The following is a 27,342-nucleotide window of genomic DNA, read 5'->3' on the forward strand; positions in this document are numbered from 1 at the left end:
CCAGAAATAGCGGCCTCGTATTCAACTTCGTTGAATTGTTTGCTGTCGGGAATGCGAACTTTATCGCATACTCATAAGTATTCCCTTCTAGACTTGTCAGTACAATCCCGGCTCCTCCCCCGCTTATTGCGGAAGATATTCCAGCATCCAAGTGTTATGGCTGAATTTTTTGACAGGATGACATTGACGCATTGACGTTATGACTCGATGACATGACGCCATCTAACATGATGACGAAGTAACTATGACTTGAAGACGCAGCGTAGGACGCGATATTGGAGTAGAGCATTAAGTGGTAACGGTTCAGCTAAATAAGGAAGGAGTGTAATGAGGCATAAATTCAGCCGTTAGGGAGCAAGGATCATGACGTTGGAGCATAAATGAGGGAGATCTCCCATGATTGAAGGACCGAAATTAATGTAATAATTAGTGAATTTTTATGTATTCGTTGAGAAAAAAGCCAAGGGGGGAAAAGAGGCATACAAAAGGGGTGGAATCATCTACATACACTTCTATATTTCTCCCTTTCTGGTCCGCGAACACCTTATCGACTAGCTTCTGGTACGTGGCTCCAGCATTTCGAAGTCCAAATGGCGTTGCCTTGTAATTATACACCCCGGAATCTGTTATGAATGTTGTCTTCTTTCTGTCGGCCTCCAACAAGATAATGTGATTGTACCCCGAGAAAAAGTCCATAAAACTCAGCAACGCATGCCCACTATTGGAGTCCACCAATTGATCTATTATGGGAAGAGGATAGCAATCTTTAAAGCTATAAGGTAGCATCATTTAGCCATCTCCAAGATTCCCTTTCAACTTTATTGTGGTCCCTCTTTTAGAGACGTACAGTATCATTAAGTGATAGCTAGACACGACTACTTGAACATCATGGATGAAAGGGTGTCCTACTATAGCATTGTATTATGCTCCCGGTACATCTACTACTAGGAATTCCGCCATCATATCTCTGGCTTCTTCGCCCTCTCCCACTCTTACTGGTACTGTTATAATCCATTCAGTACTACGGATGCCCCTGTGAAACCTATCACTGGATATCGTACCGGTTTCAAAGCTCCCGACCAACCATGAGCTTTTCAAATGCTGAAAGGTAAAGTATGTTTATGGAACTACCCCGTCTACTAAGATTGTGAATTATGCAGTTCGATACCTTCAAGGTGACCCCCAGAGGGTCGTCATGAGGGTAAACAACATGTTTAGCACCCTCCAACGTAAATGACATGGCCGTCATTACAGGCGTCCTTCTCTTCTGCATGCTCTCGTTGAAGTTCACTTGATGTCGGAAATCTTTTAGACTCGTCTTAGCTCCATTCACGCTACCCCCATGAATGGGGCTGCCACTTATGACATGAATCTCACTTATCCGCGACTGCACGCTCTGATTCGTTGGCTTCTTCAGACCCCCCACCCCTTTGGTTTGAGCCTTATACTGAGTAAAGGAACCTCTTATAATCAAATCTTCCAAGTTATCTTTCAACTGCCTGCAGTACTCCGTTAAGTGGAGGTAATCTCCATCGAAGTCAGACCACTTGCTTTTGTCATGGTTCTTATGGAACATCGATTTCGGACGCTGCCATTTATCACTGTCTTTGTTCATGGTATATATTTGAGCCCTGGAGGTCATGAGCTGGGTATATGCATCGATTTTTTTTCTTTGCTCTCCCCTTTCTCCCGGTCCTTTCCCCTCTTGACCATATTAGACTCCTGATTTTTTTTCTTCTCTACCATAGTCATGTCCCTTATCCTTCCTTTGTTTCTCCTCCTTCCTCCTCCCGGGCTCACGCTCCTGTCAATTAATTCTCCCCTTATGAAATCATCTACTTTTCCTAAAACAGGTCCAAGTGACGTGAAAGTCTTACAGCCAAGATAGCTTCTAAATGTCGACCCTTCTCTCAACCCGGTCACTAAAGCCAAGACCGCCAAATCCTGCTAGAGGCATGGGATGGAGACCACTTCAACATTGAAACGACCGATGAAATCCCGCAAGCTCTCCCTCTTAACCTTCTAGATAATAACTTCTCCAGTAGTGCTCTCACGGCGCCTGTTGCTTACGAAATGTGTGCTAAATGTAGATGATAACTGGGAGAAGCCAGAAATGATATCTGGCTTTAATATTTGAAACCATGTTTGAGCAATCTCGGTGAGAGTAGACGGGGATACTTTACACCAGATGGCATCAACCTGCATGTAGAGAAACATATGACCTTCGTACACAACTACATGATCGTCAGGATCAAAGGTGCCGTCATATTTGCAGGACGGCATCTTGATCCGAGGCATAGGATGGTTCAAGATCTCCTGAATGAAGGGGGAGAGCGTTGGTTTTATCAAAACGTGTCCCCCTGCCGAATAGTTACTAGCACCGTTAGTGTTGTACTTACGGCGGGAGTGACCGTGGTCCCCTCCTTATAGCGCCAAGTTGTTTCGGTATTGAAACGGTGGCGGACCCGGAGAAGACCGTCGGTACTTGAGGGTTATCCTAAAGTGGTGAGCTACAAGAGAACAAACGTGAGCTACCCTCGGGGGGATGCGAGGAAACCGCCTTCAACGCTCAAGTTCGTTGATGTACGCCAAGGATTTAGAGAGAGAAAGCTTAGAGAGAGAGAGATAAGCTAATTTTAGTATGTGAGAGAATGTACCTGCAGAATAGTACCACTTGGCTATTTATAGGAGTACTTTTCTTCTGACAGGATGTGTAATCCTTTGACACGTGTACGACTGATGTTATTCTAAGTTAAAGAAATATTCCCTTAACTCCTCTTTAGTGGTCGTGAGCACCATCCTGGTCCATTATCAGGGATATCTTAGCCCGTTTTGATAAGTTCACACCTAGAAGAGTTTCATGTCAGACGTCGGGGTGCGTCTGACAGTAGGTTTGGGATAGTACCCATACAAGTTTAAAAGACAAAATGAAACATCTAACAAACGAAACATGTTTTAAAAGATGTTAAGAACTCGTCATGAGTTTCTGACATTTTGATTTGGTAATAGGAATGCATATGCTAGCTCAAAAGAAGAAGACGTGGTTACTTGTTGTTTCTGCATCCCATCCATCCATGATGAAACACCAACACCCTTTGATCCAGAAGACATTTATCAGCAATTTGAGTTCTCAATAACGCAAACATTCTTCAACCGCAACATGATGTTAGCTAAATCCATAGCTTCTGATGGTCACCCTCCAAAATTTTTACGGAGAGAAGGATGGACGATAGATGGCAAGCCTCTAAAAAATTCCATGCTAAGAGAAGCTCGAGGTCTTGACTCTTCACTTCGAGCACATCTGAACAGACTTTCATTTTCCGGCATCATATCACAACAATGCTCCAACTCTTTGGTCATTGGTAAGTGTTGTTGCCCTTTTATATTCATCAAAGAAGGGACACAAATAGACCAAATTTAGTACTCTGTGTTCTATGAGATGACACTTGAGCAACGATGGGAGCGCATTTTTACTGCTGACAAGAACAACACCCAGGAAAAGGCGGTGACCGTCTATGTCGTGGTTCCGACCGAAATGGTACGTATTGCTGGTCAGGAAGATACGCAAGAAGAAGGAATTAATGATAACGGGGTGGTGTGGTTGTATGGAAGAGGAGCAGCAGAACACGTTGGGGTAAGCTCATTGATTGTTGAAAGAATGATGTGGGAAGTGTTGGAGACAGCGGAAGTATAATGTGTAAAATGATAGAAAAACTACAATATAATGTATGTGAAATAAGCAGAGTTGCAGCACCTACTTTATATAATGACCTAATAGAGATTGCTTAACTAATAAGCATATTATAATATATGTAGATTATATTATTTTCTTTATTATAATATATGTAGATTATATTATTTTCTTTATATAACTTGATACATCATTCCAATATATATAATAAATCTTCATGCTAAAATATGATCGGTAATAAATATAGTTTATCCTAGGCCTTAAACTTTTATTTAGTTTTTACTATTTTTAATATTGGTGTTTCCTAAACTATCTCTTAAGCTAAGATTATTACATTGCAAAGAACTTCTCACAAATTCCCCTCTTAATTTGCAATGTTCAACATAGTCTTGAATTTTTCGAACTTTTCTTTGGTTATTGCTTTGGTAAGCATATCTGCTGGTTGATCACTTGTATTAATAAACTCAAGCCTTATTTCCTCTTCATTGACTAGATCACGTATAAAGTGATGTCGGATCTCTATGTGTTTACTTCTAGCATGAAACACTGGATTTTTGGTTATAGCAAACCGCTTCACATGCTGCTTCAGTGGCTGACATATATTCAGCTTCTGCTGAAGAAAGTGCTACAGTTTGTTGCTTCTTTGAATGCCACGATATTATCTTAGTGCCTAAACAAAAAATGTAAGCTGATGTACTCTTGCGATCATCTGTAGAACCAGCCCAGTCACTATCTGTATAACCAATTAATTCATCAATTTCTTCAATTCGATACCTTATGCCTATTTTCTTAGTACCTTGAAGATAACGTAAGATCCTTTTTGCAGCAGCAAAATGAAGTGTGCTAGGATTATTCATGAATCTTGATACCATATTCACTACTTGAGCTATGTCAGGCCTTGTATGAGTTAAGTATAATAGAGAACCTACTAAACTTCTATATATATTACCATCGACCTGTTTAGCTCCATTATCTTGTCTTAATTTTTCATTCAATGCCATAGGAGTATATACAGGTTTGCAACCCTCCATGTGAAACCTTTTTAGAAGATCCATTGTGTATTTTTCTTGGTTAAAGAAAATTTCCCCCTTGGTTTGCTTCACTTGGATTCCAAGAAAATACTTCATCAGTCCCAAGTCCGTCATTTCAAATTCTTGCATCATGGACTCTTTGAAATCATTGATGAGTTTCACATCATTTCCAGTATAGATAAGATCATCAACATCAGGACAAACAATGAGAAAATGTCCATCATTGTTTTCTTTAATGTAGAGTGATGGTTCACTTGGACTCATTTTGAATCCATTATTCATAAAATACTTGTCAATTCTGCTATTCCATGCTCTTGGAGCTTGTTTAAGTCCATAGAGCGCTTTATGCAAACGATAAAATTTTTCTTGTTGCCCTGGAATTTCATAACCTTGTGGTTGTTCCATATAGACTTCTTCTTCTAATACTCCATTAAGAAATGCAGACTTCACATCAAGTTGATACACAAATAATTCCTTTTGTGCAGCTATGGCTAACACTATTCTAATGGTTTCAATACGAGCTACTTGAGCAAAAGTCTCGTTGAAATCAACTCCAGGCTTTTGAGCATAGCCTTTAACAACAAGCCTTGCTTTGTGTTTTTGAATATTTCCATCTTGGTCTAGTTTTGTTTTATAGACCCATTTTAAACCAATAATGTCTTTACCTTTTGGGCAACATACAAGTTCCCGTGTCTTATTTTTCTCAATCATCGAAATTTCATCATTCATTGCTTTTATCCAAACGTGTTCTGTTGATGCTTCTTTAAATGTAGAAGGTTCAGATGCAAATAAAGCGAATGTAGCCATGTTATTTTCTTTGGCTAATAAGCAATCATAATCATCTAAATAAGAAGGCCTCTTTCGAACTCTTCTTGGTTGATTCAAGATCGGAGAGGATGATGCTTCTCCTCTTTGTGTATTAGAAACGGGAGATCCCTGAGGACTATTTATAACCTCATTTATTGTTGTTGAAGATGTGCTACGTGCATTGGTAGCTTCTTCTTGCATAGGTACATTTACATGGGTTTGAAATGTTTCATCATCCCATTTCCATTTTGCCGATTCGTCGAATATAACATCTCTTGAGACTATTAGGTTTTTCGCTTCAGGATCTAAGAGACGATATCCTTTTGATTCATCACTATATCCCACAAAAAGATATTTTCTTCCTTTGGGATCAAACTTATATTTACCTTGATCTTTATTTAAGGCATACGCAATGCATCCAAAAACATTCAAATGGCTAACAACAGGTTTTCTACCATTCCAAGCTTCATAAGGAGTCTTGTTACGAACTGCTTTTGTTGGAGAACGGTTGAGTATGTAGATAGAGGTATTTACTGCTTCGGCCCATAAACTCTTAGGTAATCCTTTTTCTTCCATCATGCTTCTAGCCATTTCAACAATTGTGCGATTCTTTCTTTCGGCTACACCATTCTGCTGAGGTGTTCTAGAGACAGTTAATTGTCTTTTTATACCTTCATTTCTACAATGCTCCATGAAAGGCTTATATATAAATTCACCCCCTCTATCAGTTCTCAATGTTTTTATCACATATCCACTTTGTCTTTCAACTAATGCTTTAAATTGAATAAAAACATTGAAAGCATCTGACTTTTGATCGATGAAATATATCCACATCATACGGGTATAATCATCAACAAATAACAAGAAATACCTCTTGTTTTGGATTGAAGGATTTCTTGTGGGACCAAATATATCTGCATGCACTAATTCAAGAGGAGTTTTAGCTCTCCATGAGTTCTTTGGAAATGGCAAGCGATGCATTTTTCCATATATACATCCTTCACAGACTTGAAGATTTCTATCAATAAGTGGTAATCCCACAACCATGTTTTTTTGTTTCAATAACTGTAATCCTTTTTAGTTTAAGTGCCCATACCGTAAATGCCATAAACTAGACTCGTCCATACCATTTACTTGCAATGCCAATTTCTTATTTTGTGGCAAGTGAATTGGAAATACTTTATTTTCAGCCATTTGTACTATTTGCTAATGTTGTACCTGATTTCTTGTCAAAGATCATGCATTCTCCATTGTCAAAATTAGCTGAGTATCCTTGTTGGACTAGCTGCCCAACACTAAGAAGATTATGTGCTAAATTTGGTACGTATAGAACATCATGTATGTATTTTGTATCATTTGAATCTTTATTCACAGCAATGACTCCCTTTCCTTCAACATTTGCCTTTTTACCATCACCTAAGGTGACTTGATTGGTAGCATCCATGTCCAATTTGACAAATAAATCTTTATTTCCTGTCATGTGGTTACTGCATCCACTATCCAAGAACCACATATTGTCAGATTTATTTTGTGCATCCATGCACGTCAGAAACAACTGTTCATCACCTTCACCATTTGCGGTGAAATTTGCCTCATTGGTACCATTTCCATTTTGATGCCAACAATCCTTTTGAGAATGATTTAGATTACGACATTTCTTACACCTATGATAACATTCAGCTGATTGATGGCCAGACTTACCACAAATACGGCAAGTATTATTTGTCCTATTTTGATAATTTTGGTATTGTCCGCGACCTCTTCCCCGGCTTCTTCCTCGGCCACGACCAAAATTCTGGATACCACGACCTCTTCCGTGTTGATACCCTCTTTGGTTTCCTCCAGGTTTCTCTGAATCTCCATGATATTGTCTATTTGATGCATTTAGTTGAGATTGGAATGCTTGATCAACAGGCTGATCACTATTTGTATTTCTTTTCAATCTTTGCTCGTGTGATTCCAAGGATCCCATCAGCTCATGCATTGTGAGCGATGACAAGTCTTTTGACTCTTCTATTATAAATGCGGCAGAATTATACTTATCAGTCATACTTCTTAATACTTTTCTAACAACTCTCTTTTCTTCTATGATGTCACCGAGACTTCTTATTTGATTAACTATCTCTGTGACTCATGAAAAGTATACTTGGATGTTTTCTGTCTTTTTCATCTCCAAGTTATCAAAATCTGTCCATAAAGTTTGCAGTCTAATTGCAACGACTTTTTCATCTCCAAGAAATTCCTTCTCTAATGTACCCCAAGCATCTTTGGATTTTCTTAATCCATATAAGCGGGGAAATATTGTTTTACTCACGGTTGCATGAATATATCGTAATGCAAGTGCATCTTTCTTCTTATTTTCCTTGTATAACTTTTGTTATGCGTCATTAGCATTTTCAGGGAGGTCTTCATAGCCATCTTCCACGAGCTCCCATGAATCTTGAGATATATAGAAGGTTTGCATTTGACTACTCCAATAGTCATAATGTTCTCCATCAAAGATAGGAAGTGTTGGTTGTGAATACGAGAAAGTTGGGGTTGAATTGATTGTAGCCATATTCTAGCTCTGATACCAAATTTGTTGGAGACAGCGGAAGTATAATGTGTAAAAATGATAGAAAAACTACAATATAATGTATGTGAAATAAGCAGAGCTGCAGCACCTACTTTATATAATGACCTAATAGAGAATGCTTAACTAATAAGCATATTATAATATGTGTAGATTATATTATTTTCTTTATATAACTTGATACATCATTCCAATATATATAATAAATCTTCATGCTAAAATATATATGATCGGTAATAAATATAGTTTATCCTAGGCCTTAAACTTTTATTTAGTTTTTACTATTTTTAATATTGGCGTTTCCTAAACTATCTCTTAAGCTAAGATTATTACATTGCAAAGAACTTCTCACAGGAAGAAGGAAGAGTTGGATGGTTCAAAAACAAAGAGAAGCAGGTCAAGGTGACTAAAAATGAGGAATATGCAGGCGTAGGAGATTGGATACGTTTAAGTTGTTATTTTCTTGTCGAAACTTTTGTTTTGAGGAGGAATGATGGGACCATCTTGCTTACATATGATTTCAGGCACACTCATCATATCAGAAGTAAATGGGAATGATATGAGTGAGTTTTGTATTACGTTCTCTCTAGAGATGTCAAAAATGTCTTCCTTTGCATTGGGTTTTAGAAAATAGAGATAGTTGTAATATATCATCTTGTTCTTTCAATTATTGATATTTGTTTGTAAAATAGCCAACTTAAATATTATTGAAATTACTTTGTATAGTGTTTGAGAAAATAAAGGTTTGAATTTTATATAGAAGAATTATTTATTCCTATTTGAATTGTCAACTATCCTAACTTCACAATTTAACTAAATGAGTTAGTTAAGTCAATTGATTTAATTAATATAGGCATAGAATTCAACCCCAAATCGCTTATTTTGGGTTAGGTTCATATTGAATTATCTAGTCGGGTCTAGTGTTACAAAACCACCTAACCGAAAATATCACTTATTGTATGAAACTTCATGGACACAAAGAATTTCGCAAGACTTAAAGGATGATTGAGCACTTTGAGCAAAAAAAAAAATAGGTGTTTTACATGTCTCATCTCGCCACTAGATGAGCAACAGTGTTTTCGATCCTTTTTTACATTAAACATATTAAAGACATAAAAAGAATATAAAATAAAAGCATAGTCCTTAACTTATACCAATAGTAAAAAGATCATCAGAAAGAGCAAGACCATCGGATATTTTAGAGGTACGGCTTCATCATACTTGAACTATAATATTCAAGGACGACTTACTTGTACGCCCCCATTACTTGTACGCCCCCAATATGTAGGCGTTTAAAAAAATGTATTAGCCTACACAAATACAAAATTTGTTTTGATTCGAAGAAAGAGTCCCCAATTAGTTTTCAAAAGAAATTAATAAAAACTAAAGAAGAGATTAAATTGCAAGCATATATATATATATATATATATATATATATATATATATATATATATATATATATATATATATATATATATATATAGATTGATTAATTGAAGAAAAAGACAAACATATTAAAGATTGATTTTTTAAAACATGAGATCTAGTTTTATTATGATCACTTAAATGAATCACAAGATTAATACGTACCTATATCTTATGAAACGTGATTTAAGTAAGTTGTGGGTTTGATTTAGCAAACAATAATATACTAGTGATCATGCAATTACAATTAAAAAGCCATAACAAAATTCAAAGCATGAAATATTTTGCGAGGATGAATAGAAAGAATATACAAATTCGATGCACGTTTTTGTTTTAGAATAAAATTGTTAGCAAAATTAGAATTAAATTGGAATTCACATTGATGAATTATACCGTCTTTTGCCTAGGTCTTACAGCAAAACGTTGAAAGAATCAATCTTTAACCTTGAAAAAGTGAGAATTTGAATAAATGAGACTCAAAGAAGAAAAAAGAATGAAGATTCTTGTTTGAATCTGGTTGAATAGTCGGAATGTAGTTGACAATAGTTTAGATGTTTATATTTGACTTGTATTATATGAAAATTTCATGTCAAAATAAGATTGAAAATAGGTGTGTGTGCTTGTAGCGCAATCTCCTGGATTAGCTTGATTTCATTTTTTTTATCTTTGACAACCGTTTTAACTTAATTTTATGAAAATAATTTAATAAAAGATTTATTTAAAATTAGGCTTTCTTTAAAATGGGCTTTAATATTTTGGACTTAGAAAGGTTTTGGACTATACTCTTGATTGCTCCTATCCAGTGAGATTGGAACGACAATATGTTTCCTCATTAGATGCTATAAAGGGGAGAAATTTATGTGTGTACAAAATCTCTTCGACAGTTGCACCCCAAAGCGAGCCACAACAGCCTTTGCAAATTCAGCCTCCCAATCACATCTTCCTGAAGGATCGCAGCAACCAATAATTATTTAAGGATCTACATCATAAAACACTTGTTAGTAACTTTAAGAAATTATATAGGAATTGAAATATTAAGTACCCTAAGAAATTATACCTTTTTCGCTTAGGTTTTTGACCGTATGAACATCGAAGAATCAATCTTTAGACTTGAAAAAATGAGTTCTTGAATGAAGATTCAAGGGATCGGATGAAAAAGAACTAGTATTCTTGGCTTAATGTGTTTGAATAGTTTGAATGTATTTGAGAGCGTTTTTAAGAGGTTTTGATGTTTTAAATATAATTGTTTAGATATGTTGAAACATATGTGAAGTTCGTTCCAAAATAGAGTGAAAACGAGGAATTTTTAGTGAAAAATATGATTGATTTTTTATTTAAATGAGCTTCTAATAAACATACTTTGGACTCAAAAAGGGGTTTTGGGCAAGGTTTTTGATTGGATCTCTTTTGTCCAATCTAATTAGGATAACAATTATCATTACAATTAAATTAGGGAGATACGATTATGTGTCTAAAAGTAGTAAAATATAATGAGAAGATCTGCCTGCACATTTCGAAAACGAGCAAAAGCTAGCGTTTGCTCATTTGAACATCATATTGACTTAAAAATAAGCATATATGGTTTTGCTTATTTAAGCAAGCTTTTAGGATCCTACTCATTTAAGATTTCATCGAGTACAAACATATATGAAGTGAAGATAAAGTGAGCATGATTCCCAAATGACCAAAAATATTGCTCATTTAATCATTTGAGCATTATGGTAAAAAGAGAAGATAGATCTATTTGCTCATTTCAGAGAATGTGCAATTTATCTCTTAAGATGAGCATTAATTATGCTCATTCTTCTTTGATACTAAGAAATTACTTCCAATTAAGTATGGGATGAAGAAATGAGCACATATTATCTTGCTTATATAAGAATATCAAGAAACTCACAATTCACATAATCTACATCATGTTTTTTCAAAAGTTCATTGCAATAGAATTCAGTTGATTTTTCAAGTGTAAAAGGTAAAAGGTAAAAGGTAAAATTTCGAAATGCTTCAATTATCTAACAAAACGAAACATGTGTCAAGTAAAAATGTTGGATAGATCTCTTTAGGAAAATGAGAGAAGTAAGACAGAAGAGAGAGAAAAGATAAAGAGGGAGGAGATAGAATAGTTTAAGTTTTAAAAATTTAAAAATTTGCTTCTTTTAAAAAAAAAGTCTAAGCTGAATTACGTAGTTCAAAACCAAAATGTTCGTAATTGTTCTGGATGTACCATGTTCATGATACATCCAGGTTTACTATATATTTTCTCGAAATGAAGAGAGAATTGAAGAGATAACATTGTGTCGAGAAAGGTGAACAAAAAGTAAATGAGCTTGACTGACATGTAGGTAATTTTAAAGGTAATATTTTATTTTTAGGAAATAGGACTAATAAATTACAAGTATACCTAATCAACAACTAACAAGTCCACACAAAAGCATAACCCTCTATAGTTGAGACTTCTAATGGAGAAAGATGGTTAGGACTTTTTTTTTTTTGAAGGGATAGTTAGGACTTTTTAAATATATGTGGACAGCGACAGATGATGAGGTGGACCTTATGAAATTATTACCAATTAGAATTTTCCAAAATTAATAGTATATGTTTGTAGATTACCAAAATTAAATATACGGATTTAGGAATATAAGAAAAAAAAAGTAAAAAAAACATATTGGATATCATACATTAGATGCACCTCAAAGAAAATGCGTACCTTTACGTTATATCGTGGAACATTTTGTTTCAGAAAATATTGTCAGACGAAAAGCTAAAAAATAAAAACTTGCCGTAGCCAGGAGTTGAACCTGGAATCTTAATTCGTAGAAGATTTAACCAATGTGCTACTACGGCACCTGATGATATTATTTCACAAAACGACAAATATGAATGAACGGAAGAAGATATCCTTTTCCATATTCATAGAAAATAGGAAATTTTGTCATAAACTATATATCTAACAAAAATGATCTTTTATGTGAAACAACCCCCCCTCTACCTTTTCATAGAAAATCCTCTAAAGAAACTGTTATGGTTGTTTTCATCCATGATAAATCCCTCTTTCTCTACTTTTTACAGTTTCTAGTTTATTTTTTTCCTGTTTTCAATTAGTCTTATCTATGTGATGGTTTAATTCCCCTCTATGGTTTTTCTAGTCACTCGGTCACCCCCCTTTATGATGAGTGTATTAGTTTGGTTTCTTTGTGTGTTAGCAGCGTTTATATCCTGCCTCTAATTATTGAAGGTTAATTTGTTGATATAAGTTTGTACGGGATTGCAATGGGGGGTCGATACTTCGTCCAGAATCGGTTGAATTAACTCTAATTATACATTAAAATTACATCAAATCGTTAGACCCTCTTATAGAATGCTGCATCAGACATCGATGTAAAAGAGGGAATTTAAACTTGTTCTTTCTGCTCAATGATCGTGGTTTGCAAGATTAGATCTAAGTTTCTTTCAAATTGATTTGTATTTTTTAGTTTTTGACATCTATATATTGTTGATATCGCATGACTTCTTAGTAATGAATAAAATTTCACTTTAAAAAAATTGACATTTTTGTGAAAAATTAAAGGTGATAAAAAAGCGTAGCACATTCGTCACCATTCCCAACTCCTCTCCAAGGTCTTTAAGGTCCCCTTGAGCGGGTACGGGAAGCACAATTAAAGGCACTAGGATATCTCATGGGGGCTCAAAGGTCTGCTCCGTGCGAAAAACACGTTACAAGCGCTATGTGCCTGGAAAGTGCGCAATTGAGCCCATATTATTGCTTTAAAACATCAGTGGATCAATGGGAGCATCCTAATTTGTAAGGATGATATCTCTCTTCGGGTCGTCATGTCAACTCGGGTGGCTGACCTCTTACTTTCTACCAATCAAGGGTGGGACATTGACAAAATTCATACCTTCTTTAATCAGGAAACTGCCCGGGAAATTAAGGGTATTGAACTATCTGCTCACACTCGGCCTCCTGACAAGCCCTACTCCCAATTCGCAACTTCAGGTTAATATTCTACAAAATTAGGTTACGCTATCCTCTTACAGCGTCAGCAAAATGAAATTTATAGCATGACATCCCCAATAGCCACATAATTTTTCCATATTTGGAGACTGAACATTATGCCTCGCTGGAAAATCTTCCTGTGGAAATTATGCCACAATGGGATAACATTAAATTACAACTTATTCAAACGCAACATCGGGTCATCTAAAGATTGTCAAATATGTTTGGATCAACCGGAAGATCGTCATTATCTCTTTCGCCAATGCCCCATAGCCATTTGAGCTTTGGAGTTGGAAACTCCTAGGCCCCTCACCTCCACTCCACCTACTATGGCTTTTGAAGAATGGCTGATGACATAGGTTAACTATTTTATGGCAAAAGGTAGGCTCACAGGTACTCGGCTACCAAAATTCATTGGTATCCTTTGGGGCATATGGAAGACTCAAATGTTTAGAATCCGGAGAACCTCTCTAGAAGGGCTAAAAACCAAATATCTACTCAGTCAAGGGGTTGAGCGCTCCCTGTTGGCCCTTGAGGTCAGGCGTTCGATCCTTACCCCTAGCATTATGCTGGGGTATTTCCTTAGCATGCTATGCATGCCTTTCCAGGCAATGTGCTGGTGCTTCCTACAGGCTAGTAGCCTTGTAGGGGTTAGCCCTTAGGCTGACTTAATTTCCTAATTAAAAAAAAAAAAAAGATCACCATCGAGCTTTCAGCCAGTCCCCTTAAAAGCAACTCCAAGCAACCAGCAAGGCCCTAAGGAAGCCTCAGGATTCATTGTCGCTAACATTCGCCAGCACAAGCAAGGTCATCCCGAACCTCATTTCTAGTTAGATGGCTCTTGGAACAAAAATACTCATTTTGGGGGGTGGTGCTTGGGTTGGCAAACTTGATAAGTCACCAACGGAATTTCCCCAAGGGGTCAGCTTCCATACGAGTTCTGCTCTTTATGCTAAAGCCTCCGGGCGTTATAGTGGGCTCAGTACAAAAACATTTCTAAAATCTTGCTACTTATAGATTTGGAAGTTCTAGTTCAGTCTTTGTCTTCTCATTGCCCAGTTGACCTGTCCATCCAACACACTTTGGAGGATATCCACACTCTTGATCAACAACTACATTAGTGCCACCTCACAAAGGTGACCAGGGCCTCGGTGGGTTCTGCACATGATTTAGCAACGCTTTGTAGGACGACCCATAGATTTAATTGCAATAATTTTTAATGGGAAATTTCCTCAGGTACCCCTGAGGTTTGACGTAATTCTCAAATTACCCCTCACATTTGGGGAATTCCTCAGATACCCCCGAGGTTTGTGTTTGGGTCTAAAATACCCTTACTCTTGACGGAACCCTAACGCCGTTAACTTTTTTTCTCTCTTTCTTCAGTTTCTCTCCTTCCTCCCACCCTCCTCCATGGATGAACCTCCGCGATTTTTTTTTTTTTTTTTGTACTTAAGTAAAACCGCTACTTGAAGTAGAGGTTTACAAAAAAAGAAAAAAAAATTATTTTTTTTTGTTTTGTAAACCGCTACTTCAAGTAGCGGTTCATTAATCAAGTAGCGGTTTACTGAAATCCCCAACTCCAGAGTTTGATATGTGCTTGCAACATTTTGCCCAGGTAAACCGCTACTCAGAGTAGCGGTTTAAATATATAAACCGCTACTTGAGATAGCGTTTTATGTGTATAAATCGCTACTTAAAGTAGCGGTTTATTTCAAAATAAACCGCTACTGTGAGTAGCAGTTTTCGTGGGCAAAAACAGAAAAAGTTAGTTTCTCGCGTGCCGTCATACGTGGACGGTACGCAGGGAATTTTTTTTTTTTTTTGGCATATTTTGGGAATTAAAACCCACTTTTGCATTATTCAAGGAAAAAATTCTCAATGATTTACATCACTATATATCAAAATAATTTTAGATAAAAAAAACATGTCCATTTATATATAACTGCGTAAGATTGTCAACGCACGCATCGCGTGCATATGCAACTAGTGTTATATAGTCACACTTCATGAGAAAAATGTTACTATATTAGAAATGATAAATTCTACATGGTGAATTAGCTTAAAAAAAGTAGGTTTGTATTGTAGGTTTGTATTTAATTAAAAAAATGATCACTATGTTAGAAATATAACATGTTATGTATAAAAATGAGTAAGTACAGGTTGAAAATGGCTATCATATGAAAACAAATTAGAAATAAAGGATCGCAAAATTTAGAGGACTAGAGTCTACTAGTCTAGACAAGGTTTCTAGTTTACACCAAAACTTGTACAAATTAATTGGAGGAATCACATACAGCATTCTCATCTTCATACTCCCTCTGTCTTTTTTTATTTGCTACAAGCACTTTTTCACAAAGACCAAAGAGGGAGTGGGGACCATTGACATAAATGGAATTAACAAAAAAGCAAATAGGTAAATTGTGGGACCTATGTATTATATATGGAAACATTTACAAAATCAAGAAGGGAGTGATGGCAAATTTGTAAATAAAGTGTGGGACCTATGTACTATATATGGAAATATTTGCAAATGTAGCAAATAAATTGAAACACCCCTAAATGGCAAAATGTAGCAAATAAAAAAAGACGGAGGGAGTATTTGATATATAAAGTTAGTCAAATTCACACATAAAGACAAAGTTTGGCTTATCAGCAAACTTATTAAACAAGTATTTGACGTGTGACATTACCCAACTGGAACAAAATATATCTTGGTCTATCAGCAAAATCATAAACATTTATTTGACTTTTGACATTATACCCAAATGAAACAATACAGTGCTTCAGCCAGCCACCCATCTTGAAATTTTTGTACCAAAGTTGGTCAAACAATAAAAAAGAATCAAGACTAAGATACGCCATACGGAATGAAACAGATAGTTCACATTAGCAGTCACGCCATATCAAGGTTGCAAATTACAAGTATAAGAACACAGGCTTGAGATGAACCCTGGTGACTGGTGAGCAAGTATTATAAACTTCAGAAGGCAGAAGATGTACACCACGAGACCATTATCTCTCTACAAGAAATCCCCGGAAGCCATTTCAATACCTCCAGAAGGTCCGAATTCAGGTTACTTGGTAATTCAAGATGAAGAGTCCACACCAACTTCGTGTTTCGGATTGTGCAAAGACCCGTCCATCAATGATCTGCCCTTCCCTCAAAACAAGCGTCTCTCCATTGAATTTGAAGTACCGATGCAAGATCAAGCTGCCAGCTACCATAGTTATGATGAGGTTTACTTGATTCCTATCATCAACCAGCCACTCTCATCTCACCGATATTATGCAATCAAAGCAAATGGGAAACGTAAAGGGTAATTTATTAAACATATAACTACATTATAAATATAGCCTACAAAATAAATACTTGCTTGGCTACTCCTTTTAGTTGTTTCCATTTGATTTTCATGTTTGCCTCACATAACATTAACTGTCAGTACTTTTAACTACTGTTTGATAGACTATAAACGGATATTTTGAAAGTATACAATGAGACAAAACATTAAGATTTTGATGAGTACAATCGCAAGACACATAATTTTTAAAAGATAGTGCAAAAGATAAAGTGTATCAACGAATAAAAAAGAACCACTTTTTCAAAAAGTGATTATTTCAGAAAGGATTGAGGTTTTGACATGGAGTATTAATTTTGGTGATTGGCAGAGAAGCATATGCAAGCTCCAAAGAAGAAGATAAGGGTACCTGTTGTTTCTGCTTCCCATGGATCCGGGACCTAAAACCAAGACCCTTTGATCCAGAGGACATTTATCAACAATTTGAATTCTCTGTAACAAAAACATTCCTCAGCGGCAACATGCTCTTAGCTAAATCTGTAGCATCTGATGGTCACCCTCCACAATTCATGCGCAGAAAAGGATGGCAAATGAACACCAAGTCTCTAAAAAATTCCACCCTGCAAGAAGCTCGAGGTCTTGACTCTTCTCTTCGAGCTCATCTTCCAGACTTCAATTTCCCGGTATCTCAAGAATGTTCCAAGTCTGTCATAGTTGGTAAGTGGTGCTGCCCTTTCATGTTCATCAAAGAAGGAAGAGAGAAGGATCAAATCAAGAAGTCTGTGTTCTATGAGATGACACTTCAGCAACGATGGGAGCGGATTTTTGCTGCTGATCGGAGGACTTACGGTCAGAAGAAGTTAGTGACAGTAGATGTGGTGGTTCCAACTGAAATGGTAAGAATTGCAGGTCAGGAAGCTAAGAAAGAAAAGAGAAACGATGACAAAGGTGTGGTGTGGTTCAATGGAAGCGGAACGAAAGAACATGTGGGGTTAAGTTCACTAATTATACAAAGAATGATGTATGAAGAAGAAAGATCAGGATGGGTTAAAGCAAAAGAGAAGCAGTTCAGGGTGATTAAAGATGAGAAATATGCAGGGAGAGGAGAGTGGAGAAATTTTGGTTGTTATTTGCTTGTTGAAACTTTTGTTCTGAAGAGGAATGATGGGAGTATTGTGCTAACATATGACTTCAGGCATACTCATCAAATAAGAAATAAATGGGAATCAGGATATCAATGAGTTGTAAATTATTGCATTCATGCGTTTGAGAAAATAAGAGTTCTAATAAGTATTTATAGCTTGAAGTTTGAAGTTTTCCATCTTGAGCCTACAGTGAGTAAATCAGTTAGGCATCTAAATCTTGAAATTTCTGCCATTCACCAAATAAAAAAAGAGAGGGAACATGTAGCAAGTAATTTGGGACAGAAGGTTCCCCTTGCTTGGGTTCCTTTTGAAAAAATGTTGATATGTCGAAAGCAAAAGCACATGAGACACAAGATGGGACACGAATGAGGCATATAATCTCAAGCTCTCAACCCTGATATAACAAGCCACAAATTATTGGCCCTGTCACTTTTCTAAACCCATAATAGTTGTACATCAAGTAAGATAAAAAATCTAATTGTAAACATAATTATAAACACATATACACAAGTTCCCAATAGTTGGAGAGGAAAACCTGGAAAAATAAACGAAATTCATAGGATGATCATTGAATAAAATCATATTTCATATACTCTTACCTCTTATGATTTACAAATTGGCACTCCGTGAGACAATTTCATGATCTTTAAGGATCAAATGTTAGTAGAATGTCATGAGGACCAGTATCGTTCATAGTTTAAATTTTCATTGCGTCGATTGCTCTTTCTGATCTTGCAATATACTGCAAGAATGTAGCCAAATAGTTCTTGACATTCTTGTACAGTTGGGGCCTCTCCTCATCAATTAGCTCACTTACTGGCCCTATTTCTTTGTCCGGGGGAGGAGAACTTGCGACAGCTACAGACATCCGCTCTCTCTGCTTGTCTATCACCACCTTGTGAACAACACTCTTCAAAATACCATTACTCATTATCTGCATATAAATCCCAATTTTTATTCATAAAAGATGTTGCAAGGTTGTTAACTATACCATATAAACATACATATAGCAAGGTATTGATATGGAATAATATGCATAATATCATAGCTTATATACTCTTGCATATGTGACATCAATCTATCTATGCATTAAGTATTTGAGAGATGTAATTAAAGTAAATATTCCATCAGCTCATGGATGATTGTCATATAAGCTGAGAGTACATATTCTCAGGTGCACCTAATAGATTGTATATATCAAATATTGGATATGAAACAAGGGGTGAAATATAATTACTTCCGGTTCATTTACCAACAAAATAAATAGGTACCTCAAGTTGATCACCAACATTGATGAAAAAGGCATCAGGAACAATTGGCACTTTAAACCACTGATCATCTTTGAGAACTTGAAGGCCATGAACCTCTGTATCTTGCAGAAGAATGGTAATTAGTGTTACATCAGAATGTGGTTTAAGGCCGAAGACTTGATCCGGGGATGGACATGGAGGGTAATAGTTAAATCTTGAAAACATGATGCCCTCTTCTTCTCCAAACTGATTGTAGAAGCTCTCCTCTTCCAAATTTAAAGATTTAGCAATCACTTTGAGCATATTTTCTAGTAATTTCCTCACCTCAACGGCATATGCGTCCAATGTTTCCCTACATATAATAGTCTTAAATTAATTTATGGTCTAACTACAATGTGTATGTTCATCTCAAGATATGCTCCAGTGATTTAAAAGTGTCGATTCGGAGTTCGATTCCAATCCCTGTCATCAAAGTAAGTTATGATAATCTGTAAGAACTATATATATCACCTGAACTTAGATGGAATTTCAGGCCAAAGTTTAACATTCCGCTGATCAACAGGGTAGATTTTGAGGTGCAACCTATCATTCCAGTTAAAAGGTTGACCTTCAGAAACTGTGTCATTTCCATACCCTTCAAACCAATCTACTGTTCTTGAGTATTTTTGCTTTTGTTCAAGAGGTAATGCAAAGAACTCCTTACTAACTTGACGAAGTTGATCAATTTTAGAGCTAACTGTACCGTGATTTATGAGCTGCACATTGAATTAAAAACAAACTGAAAAAAAAACTGAATGAAAACAATTAACTTATTATTATACATAGACATGAACAGAATACAAGTATAACCGAGTTCCTCCCAAACTGAAATGATAAACAAACCCGTTTTGACCCGAATCAGACTTCACCGGACCCAAACCTACCTTGAAGAATAAACTGGCCCAACATAACCCGAAGGAAATTGAACTTTAAATGACAAACGACCCGAAACTTGAGATAACCTGACCCTAACTTAACAGGTGAGCAGAACTTAGAATAATTAATGACCTGATATGACCCCATTCAAGCTTGATCCAACCCAAAGCCAACCCCGATGGTACTTTGACCCAACATAACACAATCCAAATTCATATTGTGAATGGAACACTTCTAGCTTTTCTAACTGGGGCAATATATTCATATTATACTTCTCAATTTTTAGGCAATGTTTGGAGGATAGAGAGGTAGAGATTAAAAAAATAAGGAACCCATGTGAGAGGAGAGAAATAGAGAGATTTTACAAAAAGGAAATGTAGCAAGTAATGTAAAACTTCCCACAATGAAAAATATAGCGAATATTATGAAACCAAAGAAATATTGTAAATCAAATATAGGGAATAGGCACAGGAATTTTGGAGTGGAAACTGGAGAGAGATAAAGTGTAAGAAAAAAAAGAACCCATGTAATGAATAGAGATGGAGAAAAAGTAAATACCAAATTCATTTATTTGAAATGGCCTAACGTTGTGATTATTTTAGAACAGATGAAGTACTACTACTTATTAATTTGCAAAAGAAAGCAAACCTGGAAGCAACCCCAGGAAGTGAGAACTGATCGAAGTTTGTGCATTTCGTGTTGCGAGTCCAACAACAGCTGCTGAAAGTCAATGACGGGACTTTCCATCCATGGAACTACAGCATCATCATTATCATCAAAGTTTGATGATTCTGATGTATTAGTCTTTGGATTAAAAACATATCTATCTGGGATTTGTTTGCCGGTATTACTTTTTACCAATTCTTGAACTGGTGTTGATGGTAATTCTAGCTTCATAGCAACCACATTAGACATATGCTCAATTGCTCAGACCTGAGTCCTGAGTGTTCTTATTAATCTCCTTTATTGTTAAGGCTACGGCCTACGGTGACCAAGCAAAGAATGAGGGGAATAACGCTCCACTTATGATCTCTTTAATTTTGGGAACAATAATTCGGGATCGCCCAAATAAATAAATAATTCATATCTCCCAATCAAATCACTCTAAAGTTACTTAAAATCGTCTCAAAATTACTTAAAATCATCTGATTTCACCAAAATTTCTCACTTTACTTTTCCTTTTTCTTCTTTTCTTTTTCCAAACGGCAACCTCCTGCCACAACCATCCCACGCCACCTCCACCCCTTCACCACCACCTTGTAAACCACTCATATTCCAAAAAAATTTGGGACTAAGGGTCGACCCATGGCTCGAATATTTGACCTGGACGATCGGGCCAGGACGTTCGACCCATGGTCCCAACGTCCAAGCCACACGTTCGGGCCATGGGTCGAACATCCTAGGACGTTCATCCTTTTAGCCCCAATTAAAATCATTTTTTTGTACAACGTGGGTGGTGGCGGGTGGCAAGTGGTGGGTGGTGACAGGGAGAGGTAAGTGGTGGTAGGTGGTGGCGGTGGTGGCGGGTGGTGCAAAAAAGAGAAGGGTAAAAGAGTACATTCAAAATGGAGGCGGGGTGATTTAAATAATTTTGGGGTGATATTTAACAAATCCCTTTGTTCAATTCACAACGATTGAATACATTCAAAATGGGAGTGGGGTAATTATAAGTAATTTTTGGACGATACTTCTTTTTATTAATAAATATATTATAATTTTTTTTTAACAATGAAAGAAGAACTAGCGCAACCCCCCTCTATCTCGAGGGCCAACCTAAAATGTCCTTTCGAACTAAAAGGGAAAAATCAACATCATAATGAGGAAAGAAGACAGTAGAAGAACTATAGTAGTGCCCTCTTGACACCATCCAATCAGGTGCTTTGTTACCGTCTCGCCAACATGACAAAAGCAAATGTCTTAACACGCCTCCCCATCCTTACCTATATCAAACACAATAGAGTCAATACACCAAGGAGAATTAATCTTCTTAGACAAAGCTTGGATGACTTGTAAATTGTCTCTACCTACTATGACTGTATCAAGGTTAAGCATCATAGCACACTTAATAGCCTATTTTGCAGCCCACGCCTCAATTTGCAAAATAGAGAGGTCTGAATTAAGGAATGGGCTCCAGTACAAATGATGCGCTTGTTGCAAACACATTAAAAATAACCTAAACTACGCAATATAGGACAAGCAAAGGGTCGAATCCACAAGTACTAAGGAAAACACTAATAGTATTGACTTTTAATAAGCTAGGCTAGGTCTATTTTTTTTTTTTTTGAAGATTTATAAATGAAAAGACAATAAGAAAAACAACATTTGGAAGGGGCATGCATCAATTAACTCATTCATGAATCAAGCAATTACAATGGAAATCAACAATGGGGATCAATTAGGGGAATCATTCATCCATTGGTACTCTAACAATCTAACTACTCTCTCGAGCTAGCTAGATTGGCCTAGTATCTTACCAAAGACTTATTATCATGACTAAGGCATTCAACCAAGCATATCCGTAAACATGATGAAAATAAACAAGCAAACTAAGTCTTATATGCTAGGTAGTCACTATTCTCATGGTCCATCAAGCATAATAATTGATTTGAGGCAACCTCTTAATTTCATCTCTCGATCCTTATGATGCTCCAATAGGAACATGTACAAGAGGGGGTGAATTGTACTTGGAACTTTTAATAAAGTTTCTTGCAGAATTTTAAAGCAATAAAGGAACAGTGATTAGAGAGACATAGAAATATAAAATTGAGAAAACTTCTTGAACCTTATCAAGAAGGGAAAACCTCAAACACTTATATTATTGCAATAACACTATTACAATCACTCTTTATAACTTTAGTTCCTCTCGGATCCCCTTTTAATACTTGTTACTCAACTCTCTCTAGCTTCTACTCTGAAGCCTACTCTCACAGACTTAACTCTTAGTCTTACAAGGATCACACAACCCTTAAACCCCAAAATACAACTCGATTTTGTTACAAACATTAGTACTTATATATACTTAAATATTTAGGAACTTAGGAACTCTTTTAAGAATGCAATTGACTTTTTGAATACTCTTAAGATTTTAGAAACGGACAATATGTTTTTCAGTTTGTCGTTTGTAACTAGAAAGACTCCTCCTTAATTTTATAAAGAAGGCTAACTAGGTTAGTTTCACTTATTTCTCAATCAAGTGTGAAGCTGTAACCCACATAGAGTTATTTACTCACGTTCACACTTCTTGAGAAACAAGAAAAAACCAATTCAATAAACTAACAGTAAAGTCCATTAGTGGTTTGAGAAATATTAGGAGAGGAATCAGGAAATCAGTTTTACTTGATGAGCACTCAAAAAAGATTTTTATTAAAAGTAAAAATTATTTTTGTTCATTTAATTCATTTTCCTAAAATGCTCCCTTAAATAATTTTCCGAGAAACTTGTTGCGTTTATGAGTTTCCTTTAGTTCCATATTATATACTAAGCTATATAAGATACTTACATAAATCCTAAGTACAAACTTTTGACTTAGTCTTCATGTCTTCCCTTTTGAAGTCTTCGAATTTGAAGCTTCACTTGTTCCACATTCCTTGTAATGCACAAACAAACTGTTGAACATGAACTTTAATAATGAACTAGTCAATCAAGGCAATTGATTTTGAAAAGAATAGTCGTATTTTTATATTATGGATTTAAGCATTGAGTTTATATTATGTTGAGTTCATTTTATTGAAATGAAGATTATATGAATTTTCAGGAAAGACGATTGTTTATTTACTATCTCAAGTCCTAGTTGACTACTGTCTATTTTTGAGAGAATACTAATTATGGTACTTTAAGAAAAATTTGAAGACCAATTTTGAGGAGTTTTAGTTTTGAGGACCTAAGTAAGGAAGTCTATTTTTCTTCACTTATATGTTGTGTTAGTATATATACTAACAAGTTTTGTTTGTAAATAATGATGAATTGATTTGATTTTGATTTGTAATAAAGTAGGATCAAGGGTCATTTTGTTTATGATATTCATTGTGAGATCTTCATGAGTTATGTGAAACTGATTAAATTTTGAGGAAAAAGCAAATGTATTTTAAAAACAAAATGAAAAAGGTGTTTGAATATTGTATTTTCGAGTAAAGCATGCGAAAGGTTTTATAAAATTCTTTTATTCTCACTATATTATAGCATTTTCATAATATATTATAATTTGGAAAACTTTCCTACTCAAATTTTAGAAATTTTTTAGTTTGTCATAAACTATATCCTTTTGTACTTATTTAAATACTTTCTTTATTATGTTGATCTATTATATATTCAAGGCAATTATTTCTATTATTAATACCTTGATATAGAGGTTTTTTTAAAAGTTTAAAAGTTATTATTAAAAGTGTTATTATCTCTCTAATGATTTTGTTATTACATTTCCAACAACAATTCTTATATTGTTTGCATTACAAAGTTGGTAAATAATCATTACTACGATAAAGCCTAAAGAGACCCCCTAAAATCTCATTTAGAGACCACATGAGAGGTGGTCTTCAGCTCATAGGTCTCTCAGGATAAATAACCACTTATTGCGGGTGATTTCTTAATTTGATAGAAGAGTGAGACCACTTCCTTAAAATAAGTTGTTATTTATGAATTTAAATAGGGGAAAAAAAAGAAGGATAAGGCACCACATGCATTTTACAGATAGGTGGTCTTTTTTATCTTACAAAAAAATCATTTAATATGTAGGTGGCCTTTTCAATCATTCCTGAAACACCACCTAAAAGGAAAAGGTGGTCTATTTCACCTTTTTTTAAAAAAAAATGAATATTTCAATATTATTATACGCTTCTCCAATCTGTTTCACCTGCTCCATGCGTGTATTATAATCTACAAATAATTTACATATATATAGAACATCTAGACACTTGTATTGAGATCATTCAGATGACTTTATAATTGGAATACCTTTTCATTCATTCAATATCATTCAATACAAAATCACACAACAAGAATCCGTCTTTTCAGCGTCTGAATTTAGCGTCTGAGAGTATAAGCGGACGGTAAATTCAAAATTAGCGTCCGATATATAACAGACGCTAATTAGCGTCCGTATTCTGAGGTTTAGCGTCCGTTAATTTAAACGAACGCTAATTAGCGTCCGTTAGGTTAAAATACCGTCCGAAAAACGGACGGTAAAAAAGGATATAAATAGGCATCTTAGTTCCTCCAGTCGACCACATCAATACATCATTAACCCTAAACCAACCGCCTCTCTCTCTTCCTCTCTCTTCCTCACTCTCACGTTTCTCTCTCTTCCTCACTCTCACGTTTCTCTCTCGTCTCTCTCTACCGCCTCATCTCACATTTCTCTCTCTACTTCCTCATAAGAAAAGACGGTGCTCTCTCTTTCTTTCAGATCTCACGAAATCAGGTTTTTCTACTCAGATTTAACTAATAAATATGTTTTTTTTATAGTTTTGATTGTTGATTGTGGAGTTTCTCTTCTCGATTTTCTTTGTTTTTTTAATTTCGTTTTGTGTTTTCTTGTTCTGGGTTTTTCGGTTTTTCCTAGATCTGAATTTCCTAATATTTTTTTATTTGTTTTGTTTTTCGATTTCTTTATTTTTTTTGAGTTTTCGGTTTTATGAGATTTTGATTTTGTGTGTTTTTATTTTCGATTTGGTTATTCAAATTTTCAATTTCGCGATTTTGGCTTTTTTGTCTTTGGTTTTTCGATTTTTGTCTTTTGATTTTTTGGATTTTGGGGTCTGAAATTTAGAGATTCTTGGTATCTAGGGTTCGAAATCTGTGGAGTTTTTCTTATGTATTCGAATTTTGATTTCTATTTTCGATTTTTCGTTTTTTGTTGATTTGGAAATCAGTTTTCGTTTTTTTGGGAAATTAGTTTTTCGTGTTTTTTTTCGCTTTTAACCAGTTTTTTATGAGAATATGGCCAGTTATTAAGAATAATTCTCTGTTGTAGGTTGCTAAAACAGTAGATCTAGTTGCTTCTATTCTCCGAGATAGAATTAGTATTAGATAATATCTGCTGAATTAATATCTTGAGCATTTCTTTGCAGTGTGATAAGATATCCAAGAGCGGGAGGACTACAAGTCTACAATATTGGTGGATTTCCAGGTCCTACCAATATTTTCTTTATTTCTTTTATGTTTTTTGAGCAGAAAATCCTATTTTTTTTTTTGTAGGATTCAAGTCATTCAACAAAGATTTGTATATGAAGCTCATAATCAGTTCTACGAGGTGTAGCTTTATTTTTTTTATCATTGAATTTAGATATCATTAGTTGATAATGAGTACTGACGAGTTGACGATTGGTAATTGTGCTTTTATCAATGACTTTCTATCCTGCTGAGATTAGTAGCCACAGTCCTTGGTGAATGCTTCATATCACATTATAAGAGTGGATTGATATCTGGTTAAGTTGTTTCGTGGTGTTTGGAATTTTTGGGCTGTATGTGGGGATGCTAGAAAGGAAGGGAGATTATTCAGTGCTTTTGTTTATGATTTATGAATTATGGCTGATAATCATGTTTGTTGTTTGGGTATTCCAATTTGGGATTTTTGGGCCGTATGTGGGGAGCGTCAAAGGTATATCAGTTAACTTCTTGAATATTAATTTCATCTTTTGTTCCTTCCAAATGATTATGATACAATTTTTTTATTTTTTGGTATTTATAGGTGGCTGGTGCGGCAGACCGGTGGGTGATGAGGCGGAGATGTGGTTGATGCGCTGGTGAGGTTTCTGGTGGTGTGGTGGCTGGCGCGGTGGTGCAGTACCTCGGCAGTGGGTCCGACTAGTATTAGATTGAAGTTGTATTAGATTTTAGTTACAATGTAATTATACTATTATAGTACTAAATAGTACTAAATTTTGATATTAGATTGTAATTATATATATTTATTTTAAATAAAATTTTCATTTGTTTAATTTTTAATTTTTGTTATTCTAACATTGTTATTCTGAAATAATAATTGAAAGTTAATAAAATGAATTAAATAAAAATAATAATTGGGTAAAGTGAAAGGTGTGAGCAGAAGCATCTGTTAAAAAAGCATATGAGGCTCTGAGCAAAAGCATATGTTGTGGTTTGCTTTACAGTTTTAGCGTCTGATTTTAGTCGGATGCTAATTAGCTTCTGACTTTATTCAGACGCTAATTGGCTTCAGTCTGATGCTAATTAGCTTCCAACAAAAATCAGACGCTAA

At 35.5% G+C, this 27,342-nt stretch overlaps 2 protein-coding genes across 4 annotated transcripts; one reads left to right on the forward strand and one right to left on the reverse strand.

Annotated features, from left to right (window-relative positions):
- Positions 1 to 16,240: 16,240 nt before the first annotated feature.
- LOC104896315 (protein SRG1) lies at positions 16,241 to 21,105 on the reverse strand. 3 transcript variants are annotated; one of them, XM_048647519.2, is made up of 6 exons: positions 20,778 to 21,105; positions 19,725 to 19,969; positions 19,236 to 19,566; positions 18,564 to 18,898; positions 17,229 to 17,707; positions 16,241 to 16,773 (listed from the first exon to the last, which is right to left on the reverse strand). In XM_048647519.2, the coding sequence occupies exons 1-4, from the start codon at positions 21,042 to 21,044 to the stop codon at positions 18,662 to 18,664; spliced, it is 1,080 nt and encodes a 359-aa protein (XP_048503476.1). In that variant the 5' UTR covers positions 21,045 to 21,105; the 3' UTR covers positions 16,241 to 16,773; positions 17,229 to 17,707; positions 18,564 to 18,661. The 3 variants fall into 3 exon arrangements, with proteins under 3 accessions (XP_048503476.1, XP_048503477.1, XP_048503475.1); XM_048647520.2 differs by lacking the exon at positions 17,229 to 17,707; XM_048647518.2 differs by having other exon boundaries at positions 16,241 to 17,707.
- Positions 16,518 to 18,125, forward strand: LOC104896316 (hypothetical protein). The gene is made up of 2 exons (XM_010683051.3): positions 16,518 to 16,840; positions 17,190 to 18,125. The coding sequence occupies exons 1-2, from the start codon at positions 16,518 to 16,520 to the stop codon at positions 18,058 to 18,060; spliced, it is 1,194 nt and encodes a 397-aa protein (XP_010681353.2). The 3' UTR covers positions 18,061 to 18,125.
- Positions 21,106 to 27,342: the final 6,237 nt, after the last annotated feature.

The sequence above is a fragment of the Beta vulgaris genome, chromosome 6 (genome assembly GCF_026745355.1).
Source record: "Beta vulgaris subsp. vulgaris cultivar EL10 chromosome 6, EL10.2, whole genome shotgun sequence".
Lineage (NCBI taxonomy): Eukaryota > Viridiplantae > Streptophyta > Magnoliopsida > Caryophyllales > Amaranthaceae > Beta > Beta vulgaris.

Coding starts and splice junctions, on each gene's coding strand:
- LOC104896315 (XM_048647520.2), bottom strand. CDS start 21,044: ATGTCTAATGTGGTTGCTATGAAGCTAGAATTACCATCAACACCAGTT. Junction 19,970..20,777: donor CTTCCTGGGGTTGCTTCCAG/GTTTGCTTTCTT, acceptor TTCAATGTGCAG/CTCATAAATCACGGTACAGT. Junction 19,567..19,724: donor GAAATTCCATCTAAGTTCAG/GTGATATATATA, acceptor TATTATATGTAG/GGAAACATTGGACGCATATG.
- LOC104896316 (XM_010683051.3), top strand. CDS start 16,518: ATGTACACCACGAGACCATTATCTCTCTACAAGAAATCCCCGGAAGCC. Junction 16,841..17,189: donor GCAAATGGGAAACGTAAAGG/GTAATTTATTAA, acceptor GGTGATTGGCAG/AGAAGCATATGCAAGCTCCA.